This window comes from Mustela erminea, chromosome 8 (genome assembly GCF_009829155.1).
Source record: "Mustela erminea isolate mMusErm1 chromosome 8, mMusErm1.Pri, whole genome shotgun sequence".
Classification (NCBI taxonomy): Eukaryota; Metazoa; Chordata; class Mammalia; order Carnivora; family Mustelidae; genus Mustela; species Mustela erminea.
The window spans coordinates 70,229,666-70,251,411 of record NC_045621.1 but is presented as its reverse complement, the minus strand read 5'-3'; the positions used below and the strand labels follow the sequence as shown (position 1 = coordinate 70,251,411).

Here is a 21,746-nt window from a genome sequence, read left to right as displayed (position 1 = left end):
AAACAATTATTCAGGGACTATTTTTTAAAAATACTAGATTTATTAAAGCTACCAATTCAAAAAATTCTTCCTTGAATTCTCAAGGCCAATTTACAAATCCAGTTATATAATGATTATTTTTAAAGGTCTTCAAATATAATTAATCTTAAACATGCTAAACTTAATTTTAAACTTAATATATCCCATTTTCTTTTTTTTTAAAGATTTTATTTATTTATTTGTCAGAGAGAGAGCGAGAGCGAGCACAGGCAGACAGAGTGGAAGGCAGAGTCAGAGGGAGAAGCAGGCTCCCTGCGGAGCAAGGAGCCTGATGTGGGACTCGATCCCAGGACGCTGGGATCATGACCTGAGCCAAAGGCAGCTGCTTAACCAGCTGAGCCACCCAGGCGTCCCTATATCCCATTTTCTTTATAGGCCCCTCAATTATCTTACAAACTTCCCTAAAAAGTTTAATAACTTTAAACTTCGAGTGGGGTTTGGTTTCTTAACAGTCTAGTATTAAGAGGATTGGTTAGACTATCTTTGCTCTTCCAACTGAAGTCATAGACTAAATTGATCTCTTAAACATTTTAAATTGAAATTCAATGGTAACCTGTTACTCTGTGGCAAGTTATTCTAATTAATTCTAGGACATAAAATACAATTTAACTACATATTTTTGCTAAGTCTGAATTAAAATGTCAGTGTCCTTAATTTACCTTAATAAGTTCCAAGGAGCTTAAAAAAAAAAGCTTAGCAAATGAGGAAATAATTATATCATCCCAACTAAAGAAATTGAGACTGGGCTCATATCCCAGTGTGTGTATGTAGGTTTCTTAATGACCAGAAAAATGATCACAGGACTTGACTCTTCTCCATCAGTGATAGGACTCCAAATCCATGCTCTCCAGATGAGTGATTCCCAGATCATCTCCCTTAGATTCATGTTACACATTAAATAATTTTTCTGTTTGCCAGTCTGCTATCCATACCATTCTTCTTTCATGCTTGAGTTGGATTTTGCTTTGTTGTTGTTTTCAACTCTTTAAAAATATTAAAACGTCCTCCCTATTTGATTCTTCATCTCTCCTAAGGATTTATTTGACCAATATCATCATAATCTCTTAATGACATACATACATACATAAATAGTGTAGTAGTGATTCTGCTAAAATGACATGCGGTTCAGAAGATGTTATATACAAACCTAATGGTAACCACAAATCAAAAACCAATAGTAGATATGCAAAAAAAGAGAGAAAGAAATCCAAGTATATCATAAAGAAAGCCAACTTACAGTGAGAGAACAAGGGAAGAAAGAAACAAAAGATCTACAAAAACAAAACAAATGACAGAATGCCAGGAAATACATATCTATCAGTTAATATTCTGAATGTAAATGGACTAAATGCTCCAATCAAAGAAATAGGGTGACAGAATGGATTTAAAAAACAAGACCAATCTATATGCTGCCTACAAGAGACTCACTTCAGACCTAAAGACATGCAGTTTGGAAGGGAGGAGATGCAGAAACATTTATCATGCAAATGGATGTGAAAAGAATGCTGGGGTAGCAATACTTATATCAGACAAAATAGACTTTAAAAAAAAGACTATAGCAAGAGATAGGGATGTTATATAATCATTAAAGGAACGATTCAACAAGAAGACATAACAATTATAAATACTTATGCACCCAGCATAGGAGCACTCGAATACATAAAATGATTAATAACAAATATAAAGGAACTAATTGATAGTAATACAGTGATAGTAGGGAACTCTAACACCCCACTTACATTGATGGACAGATCATCTAAACTAAAAATCAGGAAACTGGCTTTGAATGATGCATTGGACCAGATGTTTTAATAGACATATTCAAAATATTCCATCATAAAATAGAATACACATTCTTTTCAAGTGCACTGGAACAGAATAGATCATATATTAGGCTACAAAATATGTCTGAAATTCAAAAATATCAGAGTTACACCATTAGTCTTTTCCAACAATGTAATGAAACTGGGAATCAACCACAAGAAAAAATCAGAAAAGAACACAATTATAACGTGTTTCTAAACAACAAATGGGTCAACCAACAAATCAAAGAGGAAGTTAAAAAAAAAAAAAAGTACATGGAGACAAATGAAAATGTAGTGGTCCAAAATCTTTGGGAAGCAGCAAAAGCAGTTCTAAGAGGAAAGTTTATAGCAATATTGACCTATTTAGAAGCAAAAAAAATCTCAGATAACCTAACCTTACTCCTACAGAAGCTAAAAAACAAAGAACAAACAAAACCCAAACCCAGCAGAAAAAAGGAAGATAAAAAGATTAGAGCTGAAATAAGTGATATAGAGACTATTTTAAAAAAAAATGAATGAAATCAGGAACTGGTTCTTTGAGAAGATCAACAAAGTTAATAAATCTAGCCAGACTCATCAAAAAGGGAAAGGGGAGACTCAAAATCAGGAACAAAAGAGAAATAACAACTGACACCACAGAAATACAACGGATTGTAAGAACATTATGAAAAATTGTATGTCAACAAACTGGGCAACCTAGAAGAAATGGATAAGTTCCTAGAAATATAACTTCCCCCAAATCAGAAAGCAACAGAAAATTTGAACAGACTGATTACGAGCAATGAAATTGAATCAGTAATGAAATAACTCCCAACAAACAAGTCCAGGACCACACAGCTTCACAGATGAGTTCTACCAAACATTTAAAGAAGAGTTAAAACCTTTTCTTCTCAAACTTCTCCAAAAAATAAAAGAGGAAGGAAAACAATCCCATTTACAATTACTCCAAAAATAATAAAATACCAAGGAATAAATTTAGCCAAAGTGGTGAAAGACCTGTACTTTGAAAACTAGAAAGCACTGAAGAAATTGAAGATGATGCAAACAAACAGAAAGACATTCCATGTTCGGGACGCCTGGGTGGCTCAGTTGGTTGGACGACTGCCTACGGCTCAGGTCATGATCCTGGAGTCCCGGGATCGAGTCCCGCATCGGGCTCCCAGCTCCATGGGGAGTCTGCTTCTCTCTCTGACCTTCTCCTCGCTCATGTTCTCTCTCACTGTCTCTCTCTCAAGTAAATAAATAAAATCTTTAAAAAAAAAAAAAAAAGACATTCCATGTTCATGCAATGATTGGAAAAACAATTTACAGTTAAAATGTCTATACTGCCCAAAGCAATATGCAGATTTAATTCAATCCCTGTCAAAATACCAGCAACATTTTTCATGGAACTACAACAAAACAATCCTAAAATTTGTATGGAGTCACAAAAGACCCCAATAGCCAAAGCAGTTTGTTTGTTTGTTTGCTTTAAAGATTGTATTTATTTACTTGAGAGAGAGAGAGCATGAGAGGGGAGAGGGTCAGGGGGAGAAACAGACTCCATGCTGAGCAGCGAGCCTGATGTGGGACTCAATCCCAGGACTCCAGGATCATGACCTGAACTGCAGGCAGTTCGCAAAAAACCAACTGAGCCACCCAGGTGCCCCAAAGCGTGCACATATATATAATTTAAAAAAAAAAATACATATGTATTTATTTGTCAGAGAAAGAGAGTACACAAGCAGGGGGAGCAACAGGCAGAGGGAAAAGCAGGCTTCCCACTGAGCAGGGAGCCCTATTGAGCCACCCAGGCATTCTGCCAACGCAGTTTTTAAAAAGAACAAAACTGAAGGTGGTGCGATTCCAGACTTGAAGTTATATAACGAAGCTATAGTAATCAGAAGGTATGGTCTGGCACAGAAATAGGTAAACAGATCAATGGAACAGAATGGAGAGCCCAGAAATAAACCCACAGTTATATGGTCAATTAATCTTCAACAAAGGAGGCAAGAATATGTATTGGGGAGATGTCTCTTCAACAAATGATACTGGCAAAACTGGACCAGTTTCTTTCATCATACATAAAAATAATCTCAAAATGGATTAAGGACCTCATTGTGAGAGTTGAAGCCATAAAAATCCTAGAAGAGAGCACAGGCAGTGATTTCTAGGACATTAACTGTAAGGACATCTTTCTAAAGTTTCCTGAGGCTAGAGAAAACAAAAGCAAAAGTTAAGTATTGGAACTACATCAAAATTAAACCTTCTGCACACCAAAGAAAACCAACAAAACAAAAAGCCAACTGATTGGGAGAAAATATTTGCAAGTGACAAATCTGATAAAGGCTTGGCATCCAGAATATATCAAGAACCTACACAACACCAAAAAAAGACAAATAATCAATAATCCAGCTTAAAAATGGGCAGAAGATGTGAACAGACATTTCTCTGAAGAAGACATACAGCTGACCAAGAGACACGTGAAAAGATACTCAATGTCACTCATCATCAGGGAAATGCAAATCAAAACCCAAACGAGATACCACCTTACACCTGTCAGAAGGTCTAAAACCCAAAACTCAAGAAACAAGTTGGCAAGAATGTAGGGAAAAGGGCAACCTCATGCATTGTTGGCAGGAATGCAAACTGGGTAGAAACCAGTATGGAGGTTCCTCAAAAAATTAAAAATAGTACTACCCTTTGATCCAGTAGTCTCACTACTGAGCATTTACCCCGAAAAATACAGAAACCCTAATTGAAAGGGATATATGCACCCCTTTGTTTATTGCAGCATTATTGTTACAAGAGCCAAATTATGGAAGCAGCCTAAGTACCCATCAGTAGATGAATGGATAAAGAAATGGTATGTATATACAATGGAATATTACTCGGCCATATAAAGAATGAAATCTTACCTTTTCCAACAGTATGAAAGATCTAGAGGATATAATGCTAAGCAGTATAAGACAGTCAGAGAAAGACAAACACTCTATGATTTCACTCATATGTGGAATTTAAGAAACAAAACAAATGAATAAAGAAAAAGGACAAACCCAAAAACAGATTCTTAACTACAAAGAACAAACTAATGGTTACCAGTGAGAAGGGGCAGAGGGTGAAATAGGTGAAGGCTATTGAGAGTACACTTATCTAGAAGAACACGGAGAAAAAATGGAATTGTTGAATCACTGTATTGTACACCTGAAATGAATATATTACTGTCTGTTAACTACACTGGAATTAAAATTAAATACAGTGAAAGATACATTAAAAAATAAGTCATGTGGGAGAAATGGCATTAGAATACAAGAATGACTAGCACACTATAGCTGAAGAGAAACTTACTTGTATCCTAAGGACCCTGATTTTCAGATGTCTAGTACTTATAGGTAGACAAATATGCATTGTTTGTGTCTACTATAGATAATGAAATGGGTCCTTTTATTGCTAAAGAAATTTCTTCAGAGCAGGTTTTTTTGGTTAGAACTTTTAAGTCTTTGGAAAAGTGAGAATGTGGTAAGAAAAAGAAGTATAGGTGAGGATCCATGAATACAAGATTATGTAGTATTTGTTAATACTACAGAAAAATTCCTAGCATCTACTTACTGTCTTCCAAAGAATTGCCATGGACCTCACCAAATTTAGGTTTAGGAGTTTTGTCATTAAGCATGTAAACAATAGATAGTTTCCATCTGTGTTACTCTTGTAATGTAACAACTTTCTTATGTAGTATTTGTAACCAAAAAGCAACTTGTCTGAATAAGAAAATATTAACCATCTAGGAGTTTTGTTAAGATTTAATAAAGTATTTTGGTAGCATTCTTCACAGTCGTTCCTTTAAGTCTTGTGTGACAAACTGAGAAATACCTTTGCACACAGTGGGTAGCCAGTAGGTTTTCTGCAGGGGGTTTCTACTGAGAGCTGACAGAGGGCATCTTGGCAACTGTTCAGAAACCTACATTAACTTAGTTGGGCCCTGCATGGAACCTCATGTTCAGCAGAATTCTTCTGACCTGCCTCTGCATGCCAGGCTAATCAGCAAACACCTAATGAGCCCACTCCAAAGAAACAGACTCTCTCACAACCTACTTCATTTTCATATGTTCTCTGGGGGTGGGGAGACAAGGCTTCATGAGGACTGATGATGCTGCAAAGACCACAATAATGATAATTAACTTGCTGAATTTAGAAGATTATGCTGTTAATTAGTTGCAAAATAAAGATAAGTAATAGAGCAGCAGATGGTAGGATAACACCCAGGAGAAGGAGGGTTATTACTCTGATGAGCTTTTGTGGCACATATGAAATATGGATCTGACTTTTTCATAAATTGTTTCTAGAGAACATTATGTTTTTTCTTTGAACTATGATGGAGTAGTTTGTTCCTACTAAGTTCTGACAGATGTGATAAAATTTGTTTTCAGGAGTGTGAAATATAATCTAGAGTTTGAATAGCAATTTACTTTTAGCAGATTACTTCTTAAAATGAGGAAGTAGTATTGGTCAGCACAATGAACTATTCATTTTCTGACATAGTTTATATCTAAGAAAAAAGTTTTCAATGTAGTAGTTGAATTTTACGTTGCTAAAAGTTAATTCCAAACATTAAAACACTAGTCTGCTTAGAAATATAGTAATAACAATATTTTAGTTTTCTTTCCAATAATGTCTGTAGTTTAAAATTAAAATTATGCTTAAGCTTTATTGTACATATTGGGAATACAGACATTTTGGATCTCAATCTTTTTATTATATTAAATTTCTGTATGAAGAGAAGTATCTTATTGACTGCTGATCTACTTAGAATACTTCATATAGGCAAAAACTCTAGTTTGGCAAAACTTCAAAGATGTGTTCAATGAATTAGGAGTTAGCAGAATATCTGATCCTTGCTCTGCTTCTAACTTACTCTTTGATTCTGGGAAGTAACTTCATTCACTCTTTGGACCTTAGTATGTCTGTCTGTAAGCTGCTGATTGGACTAATTGATCATCAATATATCTTCTAGTTCCAAAATTCTGCTGGGAAAAAATATCCATGGTATTTATATATGTTTTCATTGATATTTTTGAACCACACTATTTGTTGTTCTTTAAACTGTCTTTGACAAATATATATGGGTGGATTGTAGATATCCTTTTATTATAAAATTTTCATGAATCCTCATATTTAGTGACATCTTTTTTTCACCTAACCCATTCTAAATTTTTTAGTGTATGTCTATTTTTTTACTGCTTTTTAAAATACATATATATGTGCAGTTCAGAACAGGGTAAATTAACCCTTGAAAATCTTTTTCTTAAATTTTGTACCCAGTGGCACACTTTCTAAGTCAGACCCATTGTAATCAATGTAACAGCATGGAGCAAACATTAGAGCTTCCTCACTGGGTGAGTACTGTATACACTAGGGCAGTCAAGAGAGGATAATGAATGAATACTGATGCTGCTTTTTAAGTGCTCTATAAGGTAGTAACTTGCCCTACTAAAGATTATTCAAGAGAGTGATGTTTATGTACTTCAGACTCCCCTATGTGCAGTTACTGTATTTCATTAATTCTAAGAGTTAAGCTCTTCACTATAAAACTTTAAATGCTCTTCAGTTCTATGTTTTCTACCTAAGGACTTAAAAATGTTTTATCAACACATAATTTACCAAGCTTCACATCTCAACTGCTACTTACATTTATACACATTTTATATCCAGAAGTGAAAACCCTGTAACCTAACACTATAAACTGGATGCTGTTTACTGTATTTTGATGTGTAACATGCTGTTTTTAAAAGATTTAATTATGCAGGCTGACCACCTCCCCTGATTTTCCTCCTTTGTTCTGTTTATAATGATCTGCACTTTCAAACTCTATTTTGAGTTCTTTGACCACTTTGCCTAAGTAGTAGTTCTGGTTGCAGCCAACTACTCCTTTATTCCATTATCTAACTTTAGTTTAATCCACACATGTCCATATTATCCCATCAGTTATAAGTGTCTCAGTTTTCTTCGTCTTAGCTATTTCTGTGACCTTGGGCAAAAGATCTCTGGTTTCTTAATCTCTAAAGTAGGGGCACTGTCCTAGTAGAAACTCATTGAAAAAATACTGATAACAAGGATGAATTTCAAGTGCATTATGCTAAAAGGAAGAAGCCAAATTCAAAAGGCTGTTAACATTGTATAATTCCATTTATATTACATTTTAGAAAAGGCAAAACTTTGGGGATCAGAAAACAGATTAGTGGTTTCTAGGGGCTGGGGCGGGGCTGAGAGGAAAGAAGTGTAAGGGAATTCGGGGGAATAGTAGTACTGTTCTGTATCCTGATTGTAGGGTGGTTACACAACACAATGCACTTGTTAAAATTCTAGAGCTATGCACAAAAAAGACTTCTTACTTACATGTAACTTACACCTCAGTAAATTTTTTTTTTTTAAGATTTTATTATTAGAGAGCGGGAACATGGGGTGGGGAGGGCAGGCTCCCCGCTGAGCAGGGAGCCCAGTGCAAGTCCTCTGTACCAGAATTCTGGAATCATGACCTGGGCTGAAAGCAGATACTTAACTGACTGAGCCACCCAGGCACCCCAATAAACTTGTTTTTTAAACTACTGACTGACGTGTTTTTAAAATGATACCCAGAATCTACAGTGAATAGCAGTAGAGAGAAAATGTCCAGTAATACTTGTCTAGGTATAATTACTGCCTTGGGAAATGTTAGTGACCTTTTCATGTATGCTTTAGTTTTTCAGAGGTCTGGATCACTTAAAGATGGTAAGGAGATATACATAAATGAAATCAAAGAAATTATAAATTTGGGGATAGTTGTACAATTTTCTAAGTTGTTTTTAGTTGAAGTAAGTGAAAGCAGTTGTACTAATGTCATCTGGGGGCCTCTTTCAGAAGCTCTTCTCTCTTTCCTACCTGTATCAAATTTTGTGATGAAACTTTATTTTGGGCTTAAGGACTACATCTCATTTATTAAAAACAATATCAGCAATAATAGTCCCAGGTCTTTCAGGTCCCTTTCATTTCTAAGATATTACAGTATGATTATCTTATGCTAATTATTACATATTTATATATTTTTTAACAATAAAACTACCCCACATATCACTTGTGCCATTTTCACCAAAGAATCCAATTTCTGTCAGTTAACAAATACATGTGTTGTTCAGTTATGTAGCAGATCAGTTTATCAGTTGCTTAAAAATGGTGCAGAGAAAGATAAGGCGATCTCTGTTTTGAAAGAGCTTACTAACTCAAAATCTTACCTCCCCTCACCCCAAAAAAGAAAGAGCTTACTGTCTGGTTGAGGAGATAAGTTATTCACATATAATGCCTTTTTGCTAGTAGAATAATAAGCTTTATGCAAATTGCATCTTTATTAAGAGAAAGCCCATAAATGTTTAGGGCCTCCTAACACTAGGTTGTTCATACTCTGACAGTGGATCAGGAACAATTCAGTTAACTGGCACATGGAACATAGTAGAGGGGGTAGACTAAATCATCTTACTGGAGACAGGGAAGACATAATGGAGGCAAACCTAACTGTAGGTTCTAGGAGGAGGTTCAGTCTGACAGTTAATATAGTGGCCTAATAAAAATGCAACATCACGTTGTTGACCAAACAGGCAATCAGACTATCAAGCAGAGATCAGTTAGGTGCAAATTTGGAAGAGGTTTAGGTTTAAGATGTAGACGGAGCCTGGGAAGATGGAGATATAAGAATGAAGTAGGAGAAAATAGGTGAAAGTGTATGTAATTAACTTGTGTGCTTATTTTAGTTAAGCAGAGCTAAATATTTTCAGTCAACAGTGTTTTTATTTTTCACTCTTTTCTCGGAATTTGTTAGCGAACAAGAAAGTGTAAAATCCTCTAGTAGTGCCAGACAGACTCAGGAAAGCTTCTCAAAGTGTTTATCTTACTATTTGTAATGATAAAACTAATTTTAAAACCAAATATATTCTTGCATTCCGTAACAAATATTTTGTTGTTGTTAAACAAAGAATATTGGGAGTTGGAATTGAGTGGAAAGCAGCGAACTTTTCTTTTAATTGGTGTTTGCATTTCAGAGATTAAAAGCTGCTTTGACCCAGCAACATCCTCCAGTTACCAATGGTGATACTGTCAAAGGTCATGGTAGCGGATTGGTTAGAACTCAGTCAGAGGAATCAAGACCACAGTCATTACAACAGCCAGCTACATCCACTACAGAAACTCCGGTATGTGTGTTGTTTTTATCATTAGTACTTTATCATCCTTTAAGAAACAAATACAGTATAATTTAAATGACCATTATATATACTTTGAAAAAAATTATTTCTGGTCATAATTCCAAAATATACCAGAAACCTTGGGAAAAGGTAGTTCAATGTAAAAGTATTGTTACCTCAAAATAAATAAGTAAATAAATAAGATAGACAGTTGTTACTGATCAAGATACCGTGTAAATGCTTCTGTGGGTGTCTGTGTTTCTTGGCCTGACATGGCATTAATATCCATTGATACTTTTTAAATCATTTTTTGTTGATTGTATTCAGCAAATAATGTGTGCATGTGTGTGTGTTTATTACATTACTAACATAAATCAAATGATTCTTGGATTTAAATCTGAGAAACATTGCCAAAGGAGCGGATATATATACCTTATGGAAACTGTTTATGCTGGAGGTCCTTTTCATTTATTTCCAGTTTGTGACTGCATATTAGATAGCTGATGTCTATAGTCCATGTCTGTTATGTCTGTAATGCATTTCTACATGGAATGATTACTGTATTTCTGCTAAATGTTTTAGAAATCTAGAACTTTTAAGATAAAAGGTACTTAGAGATACATAATACTAGCATTGGCATTAAAAAGCAAAACTTTGCAATTAAAGAAACAGGTAAATGGCAAGTTTTAGGTTGCCTCATAATGTAACTTTTTAGATAATTGTATTTTATCTTCACAAAACTTAGAATAAAGTGGAATGTAGGCACGCCTGGGTGGCTTAGTTGTTAGGTGTCTGCCTTTGGCCCAGGTCATGATCCCAGGAGTCCCACATCGGGCTCCCTGCTCAGCGGGGAAGCCTGCTTCTCCCTCTCCCACTCTCCTGCTTATGTTCCCTCTCTCACTATGTCTCTCTGTCAAATAAATAAATAAAATCTTTAAAGAAATAAATAATAAAGTGGAATGTAGTTGTGGTAGTCATCCATTAAACAACTTGGAGCAAGAGAGAAGGAAAATAAGTATGTTTTAATGTCATAATTCAGAGATTAGCAATCTGACTCAGGGCCCAAATCCAGGCCATGGGTGTTTTTTCCTATGGTCTGTGAGCTATGTGTGGTTTTTATATCTTTAAAATTTATTTAAAAGAAATGAATATATTATTTATTTATAGTAACTAAAGTTCACCTGGATCTAATTTTTATTTATATCCTTGTATTGGATGAGAGCTTCTTGAAGGCGGGACTTTATCTGTTTGTTTACTGTTGTATCACTCCTTTCTGGGTACTCCCTGTGTTCTTTTTAATAATGAGGAATGAATGAATCAATGGAAAGAGGGAGAGGAGGAAGAATACATGTTTTTTAAGTGGCCCTAAATTCTTGTTAGGTGTAAAAATATACAAACATAACTGTATTAGTTTCGCTTATAATACTTGTGATTAGTATTTGTGTAATAACTGAGTTGTCAATTAAAAAAAACAAACCTGTTCTTTTCTATTCAGCCAAATGAGTAAAAGAAAAAAAAAACTGCTATTATCAATAAGTTAAGAGGATGAAGAAAAGAGAATATTTCAAGGTTGCCATTCTTAAAGCAAGCCATAGAAATACTTTTCTAAAAGATTAACTTACAATTATGTACGTAAAAGAAATGATCTAATTTAATACTTAATCTTTATTACAATTAAAATACAGTATAAATTAAATTGCCCTGAGAATTTTTAATCCTAGTTATTTGGAAAAGGAATTAAATGATAACGTATGTTTTTTGGAGTTTGTAGAGTGAGAAGTAGTTTGGTGATTTCCCTGCAGAACTTGCATTGAGCTTATATATAAGATTTTTGTGTATTATGTAGATAAGGAGAAGATAGAAGTTTTGTTTATTCACACCATTTTGGAATATACTTATAGGTAAAAGATTGTTTTCAGGCTTCCTTGGGTCATGTGCCTGTGGTCACAAAGTGCCATTTCCTTTGCAGTATTTCCAAGGGTTTATTTCCTGTCTCCCAAGTTCAAGTGTTCTGTGGCACAATTTTGGGATTTGAGAGAGGCTTGGACATACTGTTTGTTCTATAATCTCAGATGCTAGACAGTATCACTAGTGACTGGAAACTGTCTTTGGCTGATCTGAAATAACTAAGCTGATGTGTTGAGGGGCAAGGGGAACCAATAAAAATTAAAATCTGGACTCCTGTGGAATTCTGCCAACCAGGAGAATGAACATCAATAAACACATGAAGCTGACCCTAAATCTCAAAAACGGAAGAAAAGCTGAGTATACCAAAATATGTACATGTGGTAATTCCTTCTTACCTGCAGTTTAGCTCCCAAGGTTTCAGTTTTTCATGGTCAGCCATAGTCCAGAAGTAGATGATCCTCCTTCTGACAGATTGTTAGAAGGGTGATTAGTAGCCTAGCACTGCCGTAATGCCTTTATCGTTCACCTCACTTCACATCCTAACATAGGCATTTTTTTAAATTAACATATAATGTATTATTTGCCCCAGGGGTACAAGTCTGTGAATCCTCAAGCTTACACACTTCACAGCACTCATCATGACATAGGCATTTTATCTCGTATCACAAGAAGAAGGGTGTGAGTATAGTACAATATTTTAAAAGTGAGAAAGACCAGGTCATTCACATAACTTATTACAGTATATTGTTATAATTGTTCTATTTTATTATTAGTTATTGTTGATCTCTTACTATACTTAATTTATAAATTAAGCTTTGTAATAGGTATCTATGCATAGGAAAAAACATTGGGTTCAGTACTGTCCATGGTTTCAGGCATCCACAGGAGTCCTAGAACATATCCCCTACTGATAAGGGGGCACTACTGTACTTTTACTCTTCAACTTTTTACTCAATTTTAAAGAAACCAGTTTTTAAGAGAAAATTTTACTGTTTTTTATTTTTAAATTTGTATTTAAAAAATAGCAAGTAAATGGTTTTTCATTGTGAATTAAGTAAATTATTAAATTTTTTTACTTTAGTACTTTATAATTTTTCAAAGGACTGTATTATACCATAATGTTAAAAGTACACTTGGAAAAATATAAGATCTATACATGTTCATTTGTATTGCATTTTCAACTTCTTCATTTTATTTCTTTCTCTTTTTTTTTTTTTAAAAGATTTTATTTATTTATTTCCCAGAGAGAGAGAGTTCACAAGCAGGCATAGAGGCAGGCAGAGAGAGGTGGGTAAGAGGCTCCCCGCCGAGCAGAGCGCCCGATGCCGGGCTTGATCCCCGGACCCTGAGCTCATGACCCGAGCCGAAGGCAGAGGCTTAACCCACTGAGCCACCCAGGAGCCCCTTCATTTTATTTCTGTATAAATGAAATGCTACACAAACTTGAAATATATTCACTGTGATAATGAATTAATGAGAATCATATTTTAGCAGTACTTATTTATTTCAAAGAATTTGTTAAAGCACAGGGTGATATTTCATGTCATCTCAAAATATTGATATATACAGTGAGACTTAGAAAACAAAATTAGTAGATCTTCCTCGTCTGCCACTCTTTACTACCCATGTTCTCACTCATTATATACAAACATAAAAAGCTTCCACTTATGTTTATTACAGGCTTCTCCAGCTCACACAACTCCACAGACCCAGAATACGAGTGGTCGTCGAAGAAGAGCAGCTAATGAAGATCCTGATGAAAAAAGGAGGAAATTTCTAGAGCGAAATAGAGCAGCCGCTTCACGATGCCGACAAAAAAGGAAAGTCTGGGTTCAGTCTTTAGAGAAGAAAGCAGAAGACTTGAGTTCATTAAATGGTCAACTGCAGGTATGGTGCATAAATGTAAATTTGGTCTTATTTTTAATCATTGTGAACTTAGTTCTTCCTGTTTTTTCCAGTTAGCCATCCAGACATTTTAACACACAGTATTGGGTGTCTGTGGAATCTACAGTAAAGCATAGTTCTGTAAACCTATTTGAATAATAAGATGAAGTAATACAAAACTTGCAACACTGACACAATAAGGAAATGTTAGATGTAAGTTTTTAAGCCAGTTATCTGGCTTAAACTTTGTAAAGTTGTGGTATATAAAATTCAAAGAATCTTAAAATTTAAACTGTCACTGGTATTTCACTTTTCTAGTTTTTTTGGTTTGTATCACAACTGTGAAGTTGCTTCAGTAATATTTTTAAGTTATTTGGTTCTTTGAATTATAAATTTTGTTTATTTAGAGTGAATGTAGTGCTTAGAAAAAATGTCAGATTGACAGCTTTGGAAACTGAAGGGCTCTAATTTTCCACAGAACAGATACAGTATGGCCAGTGGCAGTAAAAAAATCACTTCATACTCCCTGCCATTGTGCCCCAGATGGGTTTCTTAGGAGCCTCATGGGATAAAAAGGTTTTAAGACTCCTTTTTCAGTCTTATGCTAAGATTTCTGTTAATGGTGTCAGAGAGCACTAAGATTATTTCCTTCATTCTGCTTTTTCTTTCTTCCTTTCTTCCTTTTATTTTTGTTTTGTTTAAAGATTTATTTATTTATTCATTCATTCGTTTTAGCAAGGAGGGGTGGAGAGAAAGAGAACTAGGGGAGGAGCAGCAAGAGAGGGAGGAGACAAGAACCTGAGTGACTCTCCACTAAGCTCGGTGAGATAGGGCTGGATCTCAGGACTCTGAGATCATGACCTGAGCTGAAATCAGGAGTGAAAGGCTTAACTTAATGAGCCACCCAGGTGCTCCCCGCTTTTGTTTTGTTTTAATGTTGTGAATATTCTCCAGGAAAATCTTGTAAACTACCAGTTGATGAGCATCAGCTAGAAAACGGATGTTAATAGTTGTAGTCATTACTGGTCAGTCTTCTGAATTATCCATTCCCAGTGAAAAATGAATCTTTCCATGTAATCATAATTGATGTTGAGACTTGCTGATTTGTTAAATCTATCTTTAAGGATGTCACCAATATAAACATCTGTCTAAATGCTTAGGAAAAAGTTTTTAACATCAGATAGCACTTACTAAGGTAAATTTTATAAAAATTGTTTTATATGTGAGGCAGTCATCTTTTAAAATTCTATATTGTGCTTTAGATCTTGAAGCATAAGCTCTAGAACAAGTAAATTGTCTTGCAAAAATTTATTTTTAGCCATTTTATTTTAACCGTTTAGAAAAAATTTAAACATGATTTATCACAGCACAGATATATATATATGTATATATATATATATATATACACACACACACACACACACACTAGGGTATTTTTTAAAATATTGTCTTACCATCATCTGATAAATTCTTTTTTTTTTTTTTTAAAGATTTTATTTGTTTATTTGACAGAGATCACAAGCAGGCAGAGAGGCAGGCAGAGAGAGAGAGAGGAGGAAGCAGGCTCCCCGCTGAGCAGAGAGCCCGATGTGGGACTCGATCCCAGGACCCTGAGATCATGACCTGAGCCGAAGGCAGAGGCTTAACCCTCTGAGCCACCCAGGCGCCCCTCATCTGATAAATTCTTATTCAAGAACTATTTTCATAACTTCTTAGGAAAAAAACTTCTGATATTTTCCCTCTTAAACAAAATGAAACAGATTATAAGTACTACTTTATTTATGCTCAAAAAACGGCTGTTCTTTGCCAGGTATCTCTTAGATTATGAATTACTAGTGTAAATTTTCAGATACCCATGTTACATTAACAATGATTTAGATGCATTTTTTTTTTTTTCTTTTGTGTTCTTAACACAATTACTCTTCTGAATGATTTGGCTATTTTTTAGTTGTCATTCTTAGCCTCAATTGCTTTACCCATAGAATAGAGATAAGTAGCTGTTGATTCTATTTCCCTGAGGATTTTTTGCATAATTCAGTTGAGTTAAAATGAATGCAAGTATTTTTAAATACATAAATTTTGAATCTTAAATTTATCAATATTTTCCTTTGTAATTTGACTTATTGTCCTTTTTAAGAAGTAAAAATATTTGAAAACTGTTCTGTACAGGGGTATAGAAATACATAGTATCATTTACAGGATATTCCTCAACTTTAGGTGGGCCAGTTTTCTGCTTTGACCCAAGTCATGGCAATATTAACAGCTTTCATGAGATAACTGCTATTTCCGTAATTGTATTACAACCCTGGTCATCATTACTAATAGCAGCAGTGCTTTGTTATTTCAGAAAACCTTGAAAAATTCAGTATTCAGGATAAATATAATCTTTGTTTCATTCATCTCCTGTTTTTTCCACCATACAAACTACGATTAAATGTTACTATTGTAAAATATATTTTTGTATTTAATCTTGGTAGACATTTCTTGATTGGAGGAATAAAGGCAGGATTTATCATCTAGGTAAAAGTTACCAACACACCATTTCCAACATGAAACTTTTAAATAGAAGTCAAATTCAAGAAATTCCTAAATTAAGCTCTATAGTTGAATATAACATTAGTTAATACCTCAAATTACAAACAGAAAAGTAAAATCTGTATCTTTAATCATTGAAAACTAAGTGATGATGGAATCATGGTAAGATAAAGTGTTCTTAATTTTAGAAATGCATATCAGAACTTTAGTATATGAAATGATGTTATCTTTTTTTTTTTTTTAAGATTTTATTTATTTATTTGAGAGAGAGAGCATGGAGGTAGGTGCAGAGGGAAAGAGACAAAGAGACTCCACAGTGAGCACAGATCCTGATGGAGAGCTCAATCCCAGGACTCTGAGATCATGACCTGAGCAGAAATCAAGAGTCGGATGCTTAACTGAGCCCACGCAGCATCCCCTAAGATATGCTCTTTAAAATACTTTTGTGAAAGAAGAAAATGAAGTTCATATGTATGTGTTAACCTGGAAAATTAGAATATATTGTTAGGGATAAAAAGAAAATTGTTGAAAACAACCCAAATGTCCATCAGTAGATGAATAGATAAATTATGGTATGTATATACAATAGAATATTATTTAGCCATAAAAAGGAGTGAATGTGGATGAACATGCTAAAATGTGGATGAACTCAGAACAATTTTTCCTTAAGTGAAAGAAGCCAGAAACAAAGCCACCCATGACTCTGTTTATATAAAATATCTAGAAGGGGGTGCCTGGGTGGCTCAGTTAAGTGCAGACTCTTGATTTGGGCTCAGATCATGATCTGAGGGTAGTGAGATCGAGCCCCACATCATTTTCCATGTGGGTTTCGTGTCTGCTTGAGATTCTCTCTCTTTCTGTGTGAAAAAAAAAGGAAAATATCAAGAGAGAAATTCGTAGAGATAAATGCAGATTGATGGTTGCCAGGAATGGGGGCAGGAGGAAGGGTGGTAGAAAATAGAAACTGGTAAATGGGTAAGAAGTTTTAATCTGAACTGACAGAAGTGTTTTATAATCATTTTGAGGGAGGTGGCTGCACAACACTGTAAACGTACTGAATACCGCTAAATTGTTCAGTTTAAAATAGTTAATTTTAGGGGCGCCTGAGTGGCTTATTTGGTTGGGTGTCTGCTTCTGCTTGGGTCATGCTTGGGTCATGGTCTCAGGGTCTAGGGATCGAATTCCGCATCGGGCTCCTTACTCAGTGGCAAATCTGCTTCTTTCTCTGCCTGACGCTACCCCTGCTTGTGCTTGCTCTCTCTCTGACAAATAAATAACAAATCTTTTAAAAAAATAAAATGGTTAATTCTAGCTCATGGGAATGTCAGCTCAGTATTCAAAAAAATAGTGTACACTAAAATAGCACAACTCTGTTTCATTAATAAAAGGTTTATAGTTAGATGGACAAATGTGTAGATAAGGAAATTGGTATAGGAATGAATCCCTAAATTATAAGTAGAATTTTAGGAATGACATGTACCAGTAATAAGTTGTGAAGAGGCTATTGAGAACATGAATGATTTGGTAAGAAAGGTCCTTCAATTATGACTTTCTCTGTTGTTTCAAGTGGATAAGTGATTTTTATTTTTTGTTGCTTTTTAGTTATCAAACAAAAACAATTTTAAAAAGTGACAGATTCTGGTTTTCAGAATATTAAGAGTTAATAACATGCTTATGACAGATTCAGGCAGAAAAAATTTCAGTCTACCAGCCAACAACAAAACCGTTAACTGTGAAGAACAGAATGACTCGTAAAGAAAATTGAATGTCAGAGAAATAATTAAACTCTACTTTATGTGAAAACATTCATCAGTTCTACATTTCCTTAATAATCCTTCACGTGACATACAGGCTTAGCTGATCAGTATAGTGGGCAATAATGACCCATGGTTACTTATATATTACAAATACATTTTAATGAGTGTTGAGGTGTGACTGTACATATTTTTACCAAATACATATTAGGTTTTAAAGAACATTAATTATTCAACTCTCTTGCTCCCCTCACTGAATTTAATTATATTTTAGCTTTCTTTTTTTTTTTTTTAAAGATTTTATTTATTTATGTATTTGTCATAAAGAGAGAGAGAGCACACAAGTAGTCAGAGAGGCAGGCAGAGGCGGAGAGGAAAGCAGGCTCTCTGCTGAGCAAGGAGCCCGATGCAGGACTCGATCCTAGGACCCTGGGATCGTGACCTGAGCCAAAGGCAGCAGCCTAACCCACTGAGCCACCCAGGCGTCCCTATATTTTAGCTTTCTAAAATTGTTGCTAAAAAGACAATTTCATCAAATTGTATTAGAGACATGGCAGTCTAGACCAAAACTTGGATACTGTTGATTATCAATCATTAGGTTTTTAAAGACAATATATGACTGGGGCGCCTGGGTGGCTCAGTGGGTTAAAGCCTCTGCCTTCAGCTCAGGTCATGATCCTGGGATCAAGCCCCACATCGGGCTCTCTGCTCCGCAGGGAGCCTGCTTCCTCCTCTCTCTCTGCCTGCCTCTCTGCCTACTTGTGATCTCTGTCAAATAAATAAATAAAATAAATAAATTTTTAAAATCTTTAAAAAAAATAATATATGATTTTATTATCTTGAAAGAGTTTTCACCTTTTTGTGGTTTTTTCAGTTACACTGATTTTTGAATTGTGTTTTCAGCTTACAAATTCAGCATGTTTCCTTTGTGAACAAAGGCAGATTCTTTATTAATAGTAGCTCCTTAACAGTTACTCTTTGTATAAAACTTGGGAGTTTTCATTGTGGATTTTGCTTTTAAAACAGTTATTGCACAATGTGTGTGGAGTAGAAGCTCAATAAATTGGGGGAAAAAAAAAAAGCATTCTTCCATAGCCGGATATGTGAGGAGTTTTCACTGATAAGTTAATGATAACAGAAGAGGTTTTGTTATTGCTCTATTGACTTAAAAGGGATCCAAAAAAAAAAAAAAAAAGAATAACTCTTTTATTGCTGATACCCACCCAAATAGTATTTTATTTATCGCTTGAAATATAAAGGAATGGTGACAATTGGAAGATGCTAAACCTGTTTGTTTTAATTCCTGAAAAAAAAATAGTGTTCTATGTTATCACTGCCTTTCTTCTTTTCCCCTGAGTTTTAACCAGGTTCTAGAGAGGGAGAAGGTAACAGTGATGCCACTACTACTTCATGCATTTTATTTTGAGCCTGAGACCTAGTACTTCTTTTCACTAGGCCTTACTAAAAATCCTTGAGCCTTTACTTCCCTATCTGTCATACTCAAAGAATAAGTACTGTTATGAAGATCAAATGAGAGAGAGGGTATAGCGAAATCTGTTACAACTACAGTATGCAAATGCTAGTTATTGATTATTCATTCTGTCATTAAACATCTATTGTGTGCAGGGCATGTTATTAGACGTAGGAGATAAAACAGTGAAAAAGACATTGTCCTTACGCTTACAGAATTTGTGGTTTAGCAGAGGAGACAGGCACAAAACAAAGTATGAGAAAACTCTGAAGGAAAATAAGAGAAGGGTCATTCCCATTCATTTTGCAAGGTATTTCCAAAGTATTAAGAAACCTGTCATTTTTTTTTTCTGTTGTTACAGACCTATGTTCTCCATTGTAAGGTTTTACATCCATGAGGGTCCTTGGAACTGTGTGATGGGAATCTTGATACTTAATCTTTGAGTTTTGTGAAGACTAAACATGAAGAAAATCGTATCTTTAGCAATGAGAAACTCTCCAAAGAAGAAACTGTCTAATATTATTTCTTTAATTTTGGGGATAGTGGCTGAACTAGAAAGTCAAAGATCATAAATTAATGGAATACTAGGTCCTCAGTCTATGGCCAGGTATCAGTGAAAAGCTGTGATAGATTAATCAGTTGGCTGATTTGGTCTGTCATGATTTCATCAGTCTAATCTGCTTCATTCATATAAACTGTTAAAAACAATTTTTTTTGTTCATAGTATATAATTAACCTTTGAGTAGCTATAGGTGCAATGGAGCAGTGGTACAGACAATGCCAAAGTAATTTACATTTTATTTTAGATCAGAATAACAATTTTTCCCAGCATCTGCTTTATCTTACCAAAAATGTTTACCTTGACCAAAAAAATCATAATATGGTTTATGCTGAATGTCTCTGTAGGATATTTAGAAGAGAGGGCATTTGTGATTTTTTAAAAATTCTGTAATTGAGATGACACTGTAAAATATGCCAATTATCATTTTATTCTGAGAAAATTAACAGTGCGGATACATTGGTGAAGTTGTTGGTATAAATAATGAAATTAGGACCTCTGACCATTTTTGTATTATTTAAGCAACTTCATATCACCTTTCTTTGGAAATTTTTTTCCTCCCCCTGAACATAGAATTACTCATAGTTCTAAAATGTAACCATGTACTTAGTCTTTAGTAGGCTGTGTGCTGTACTCTGGGGATACAAAAAGCAAAGATAATCCCTACCCTTGAGAAATTCCCAATCCAACAGAGGTGGCAAACAAGTAAACCAAAAATGAACAATCCTGCGTAGTAAATACTATGTAAATGTACACATGTATGTGCATACGTGTCTGCGAGCACAGAAATGGACTTCTTTTCCTATCTGAACTTATACTGTACTTATTTCACTCTTAAAGATGAATGAAAAAATTAGCAAGGCAAGAAAAAGGAGAGGAAAGCTTTTGTAGGTAGAGACAACATTGTGTATTTTCAAAATTTCTATTTGTATAGGTCAAAACGGTTAAATATTTTTTTTCCCCCATAGGGTCAAACTAATATGAAAGGGGGGGGTCACAGGCACCAGATTATTAAGAGATTATATGTTGTGAACTAAAAATACATATCCAGGGATACCTAGGTGGTTCAGTCCGTTAAGCATCTGCCTTTAGCTCAGGTCACGATCCCTGGGTCATGGGGTTGAGTCCCACATCGGGCTCCTTGCTCAGCAGGGATCCTGCTTCTCTCTCTGTCTGCCACTCCCCCTGCTTGTGCTCTCTCTTTCTGTCTCGGCCAAATAAATAAAATCTTAAAAATAAATAAATAAATAAAATAATAAAAATACACATCAGCCCTCTTTCATATTACAGAAGTTAAAAGGAGAAACCTGTTAGGAGTCTCAAGTTCAAGCTGACACAGCAGAGAGGGAAAGATTTGGGGTATTATGTATTAGATTATTCATAACCTGGTTTCTCATTTTTGGTGTCATTAATAAAGAGCCATAAAATTAGTATATTGACATTGACTGCAGTATTCCATAGAAATGAGTTTTCTAAACAACTTATTTTTTTAAAAGCAAAATTCTAAACTCTAAAAATTCCCCTTTTGTATTTTTGATCATTGCACACCCATTCTTATCTCAGATACAATTTTGTAAACACGGTTTAACCTTTATTTAATGTTTA

At 34.8% G+C, this 21,746-nt stretch overlaps 1 protein-coding gene across 4 annotated transcripts in view; it reads left to right on the top strand.

The window, feature by feature from the left end:
• Positions 1-21,746, top strand: part of ATF2 (activating transcription factor 2) — a 91,283-nt gene that overhangs the window by 54,337 nt on the left and 15,200 nt on the right. For 3 of the 4 annotated variants that reach the window (XM_032356005.1, XM_032356006.1, XM_032356004.1), the window contains 2 exons: positions 9,890-10,039; positions 13,619-13,825. In XM_032356005.1, the coding sequence (XP_032211896.1) occupies positions 9,890-10,039; positions 13,619-13,825 (357 nt within the window). Of the gene's footprint in view, positions 1-9,889; positions 10,040-13,618; positions 13,826-19,943; positions 20,744-21,746 lie in introns of all 4 variants that reach the window. The other variant, XR_004288788.1, reaches the window with a different exon arrangement.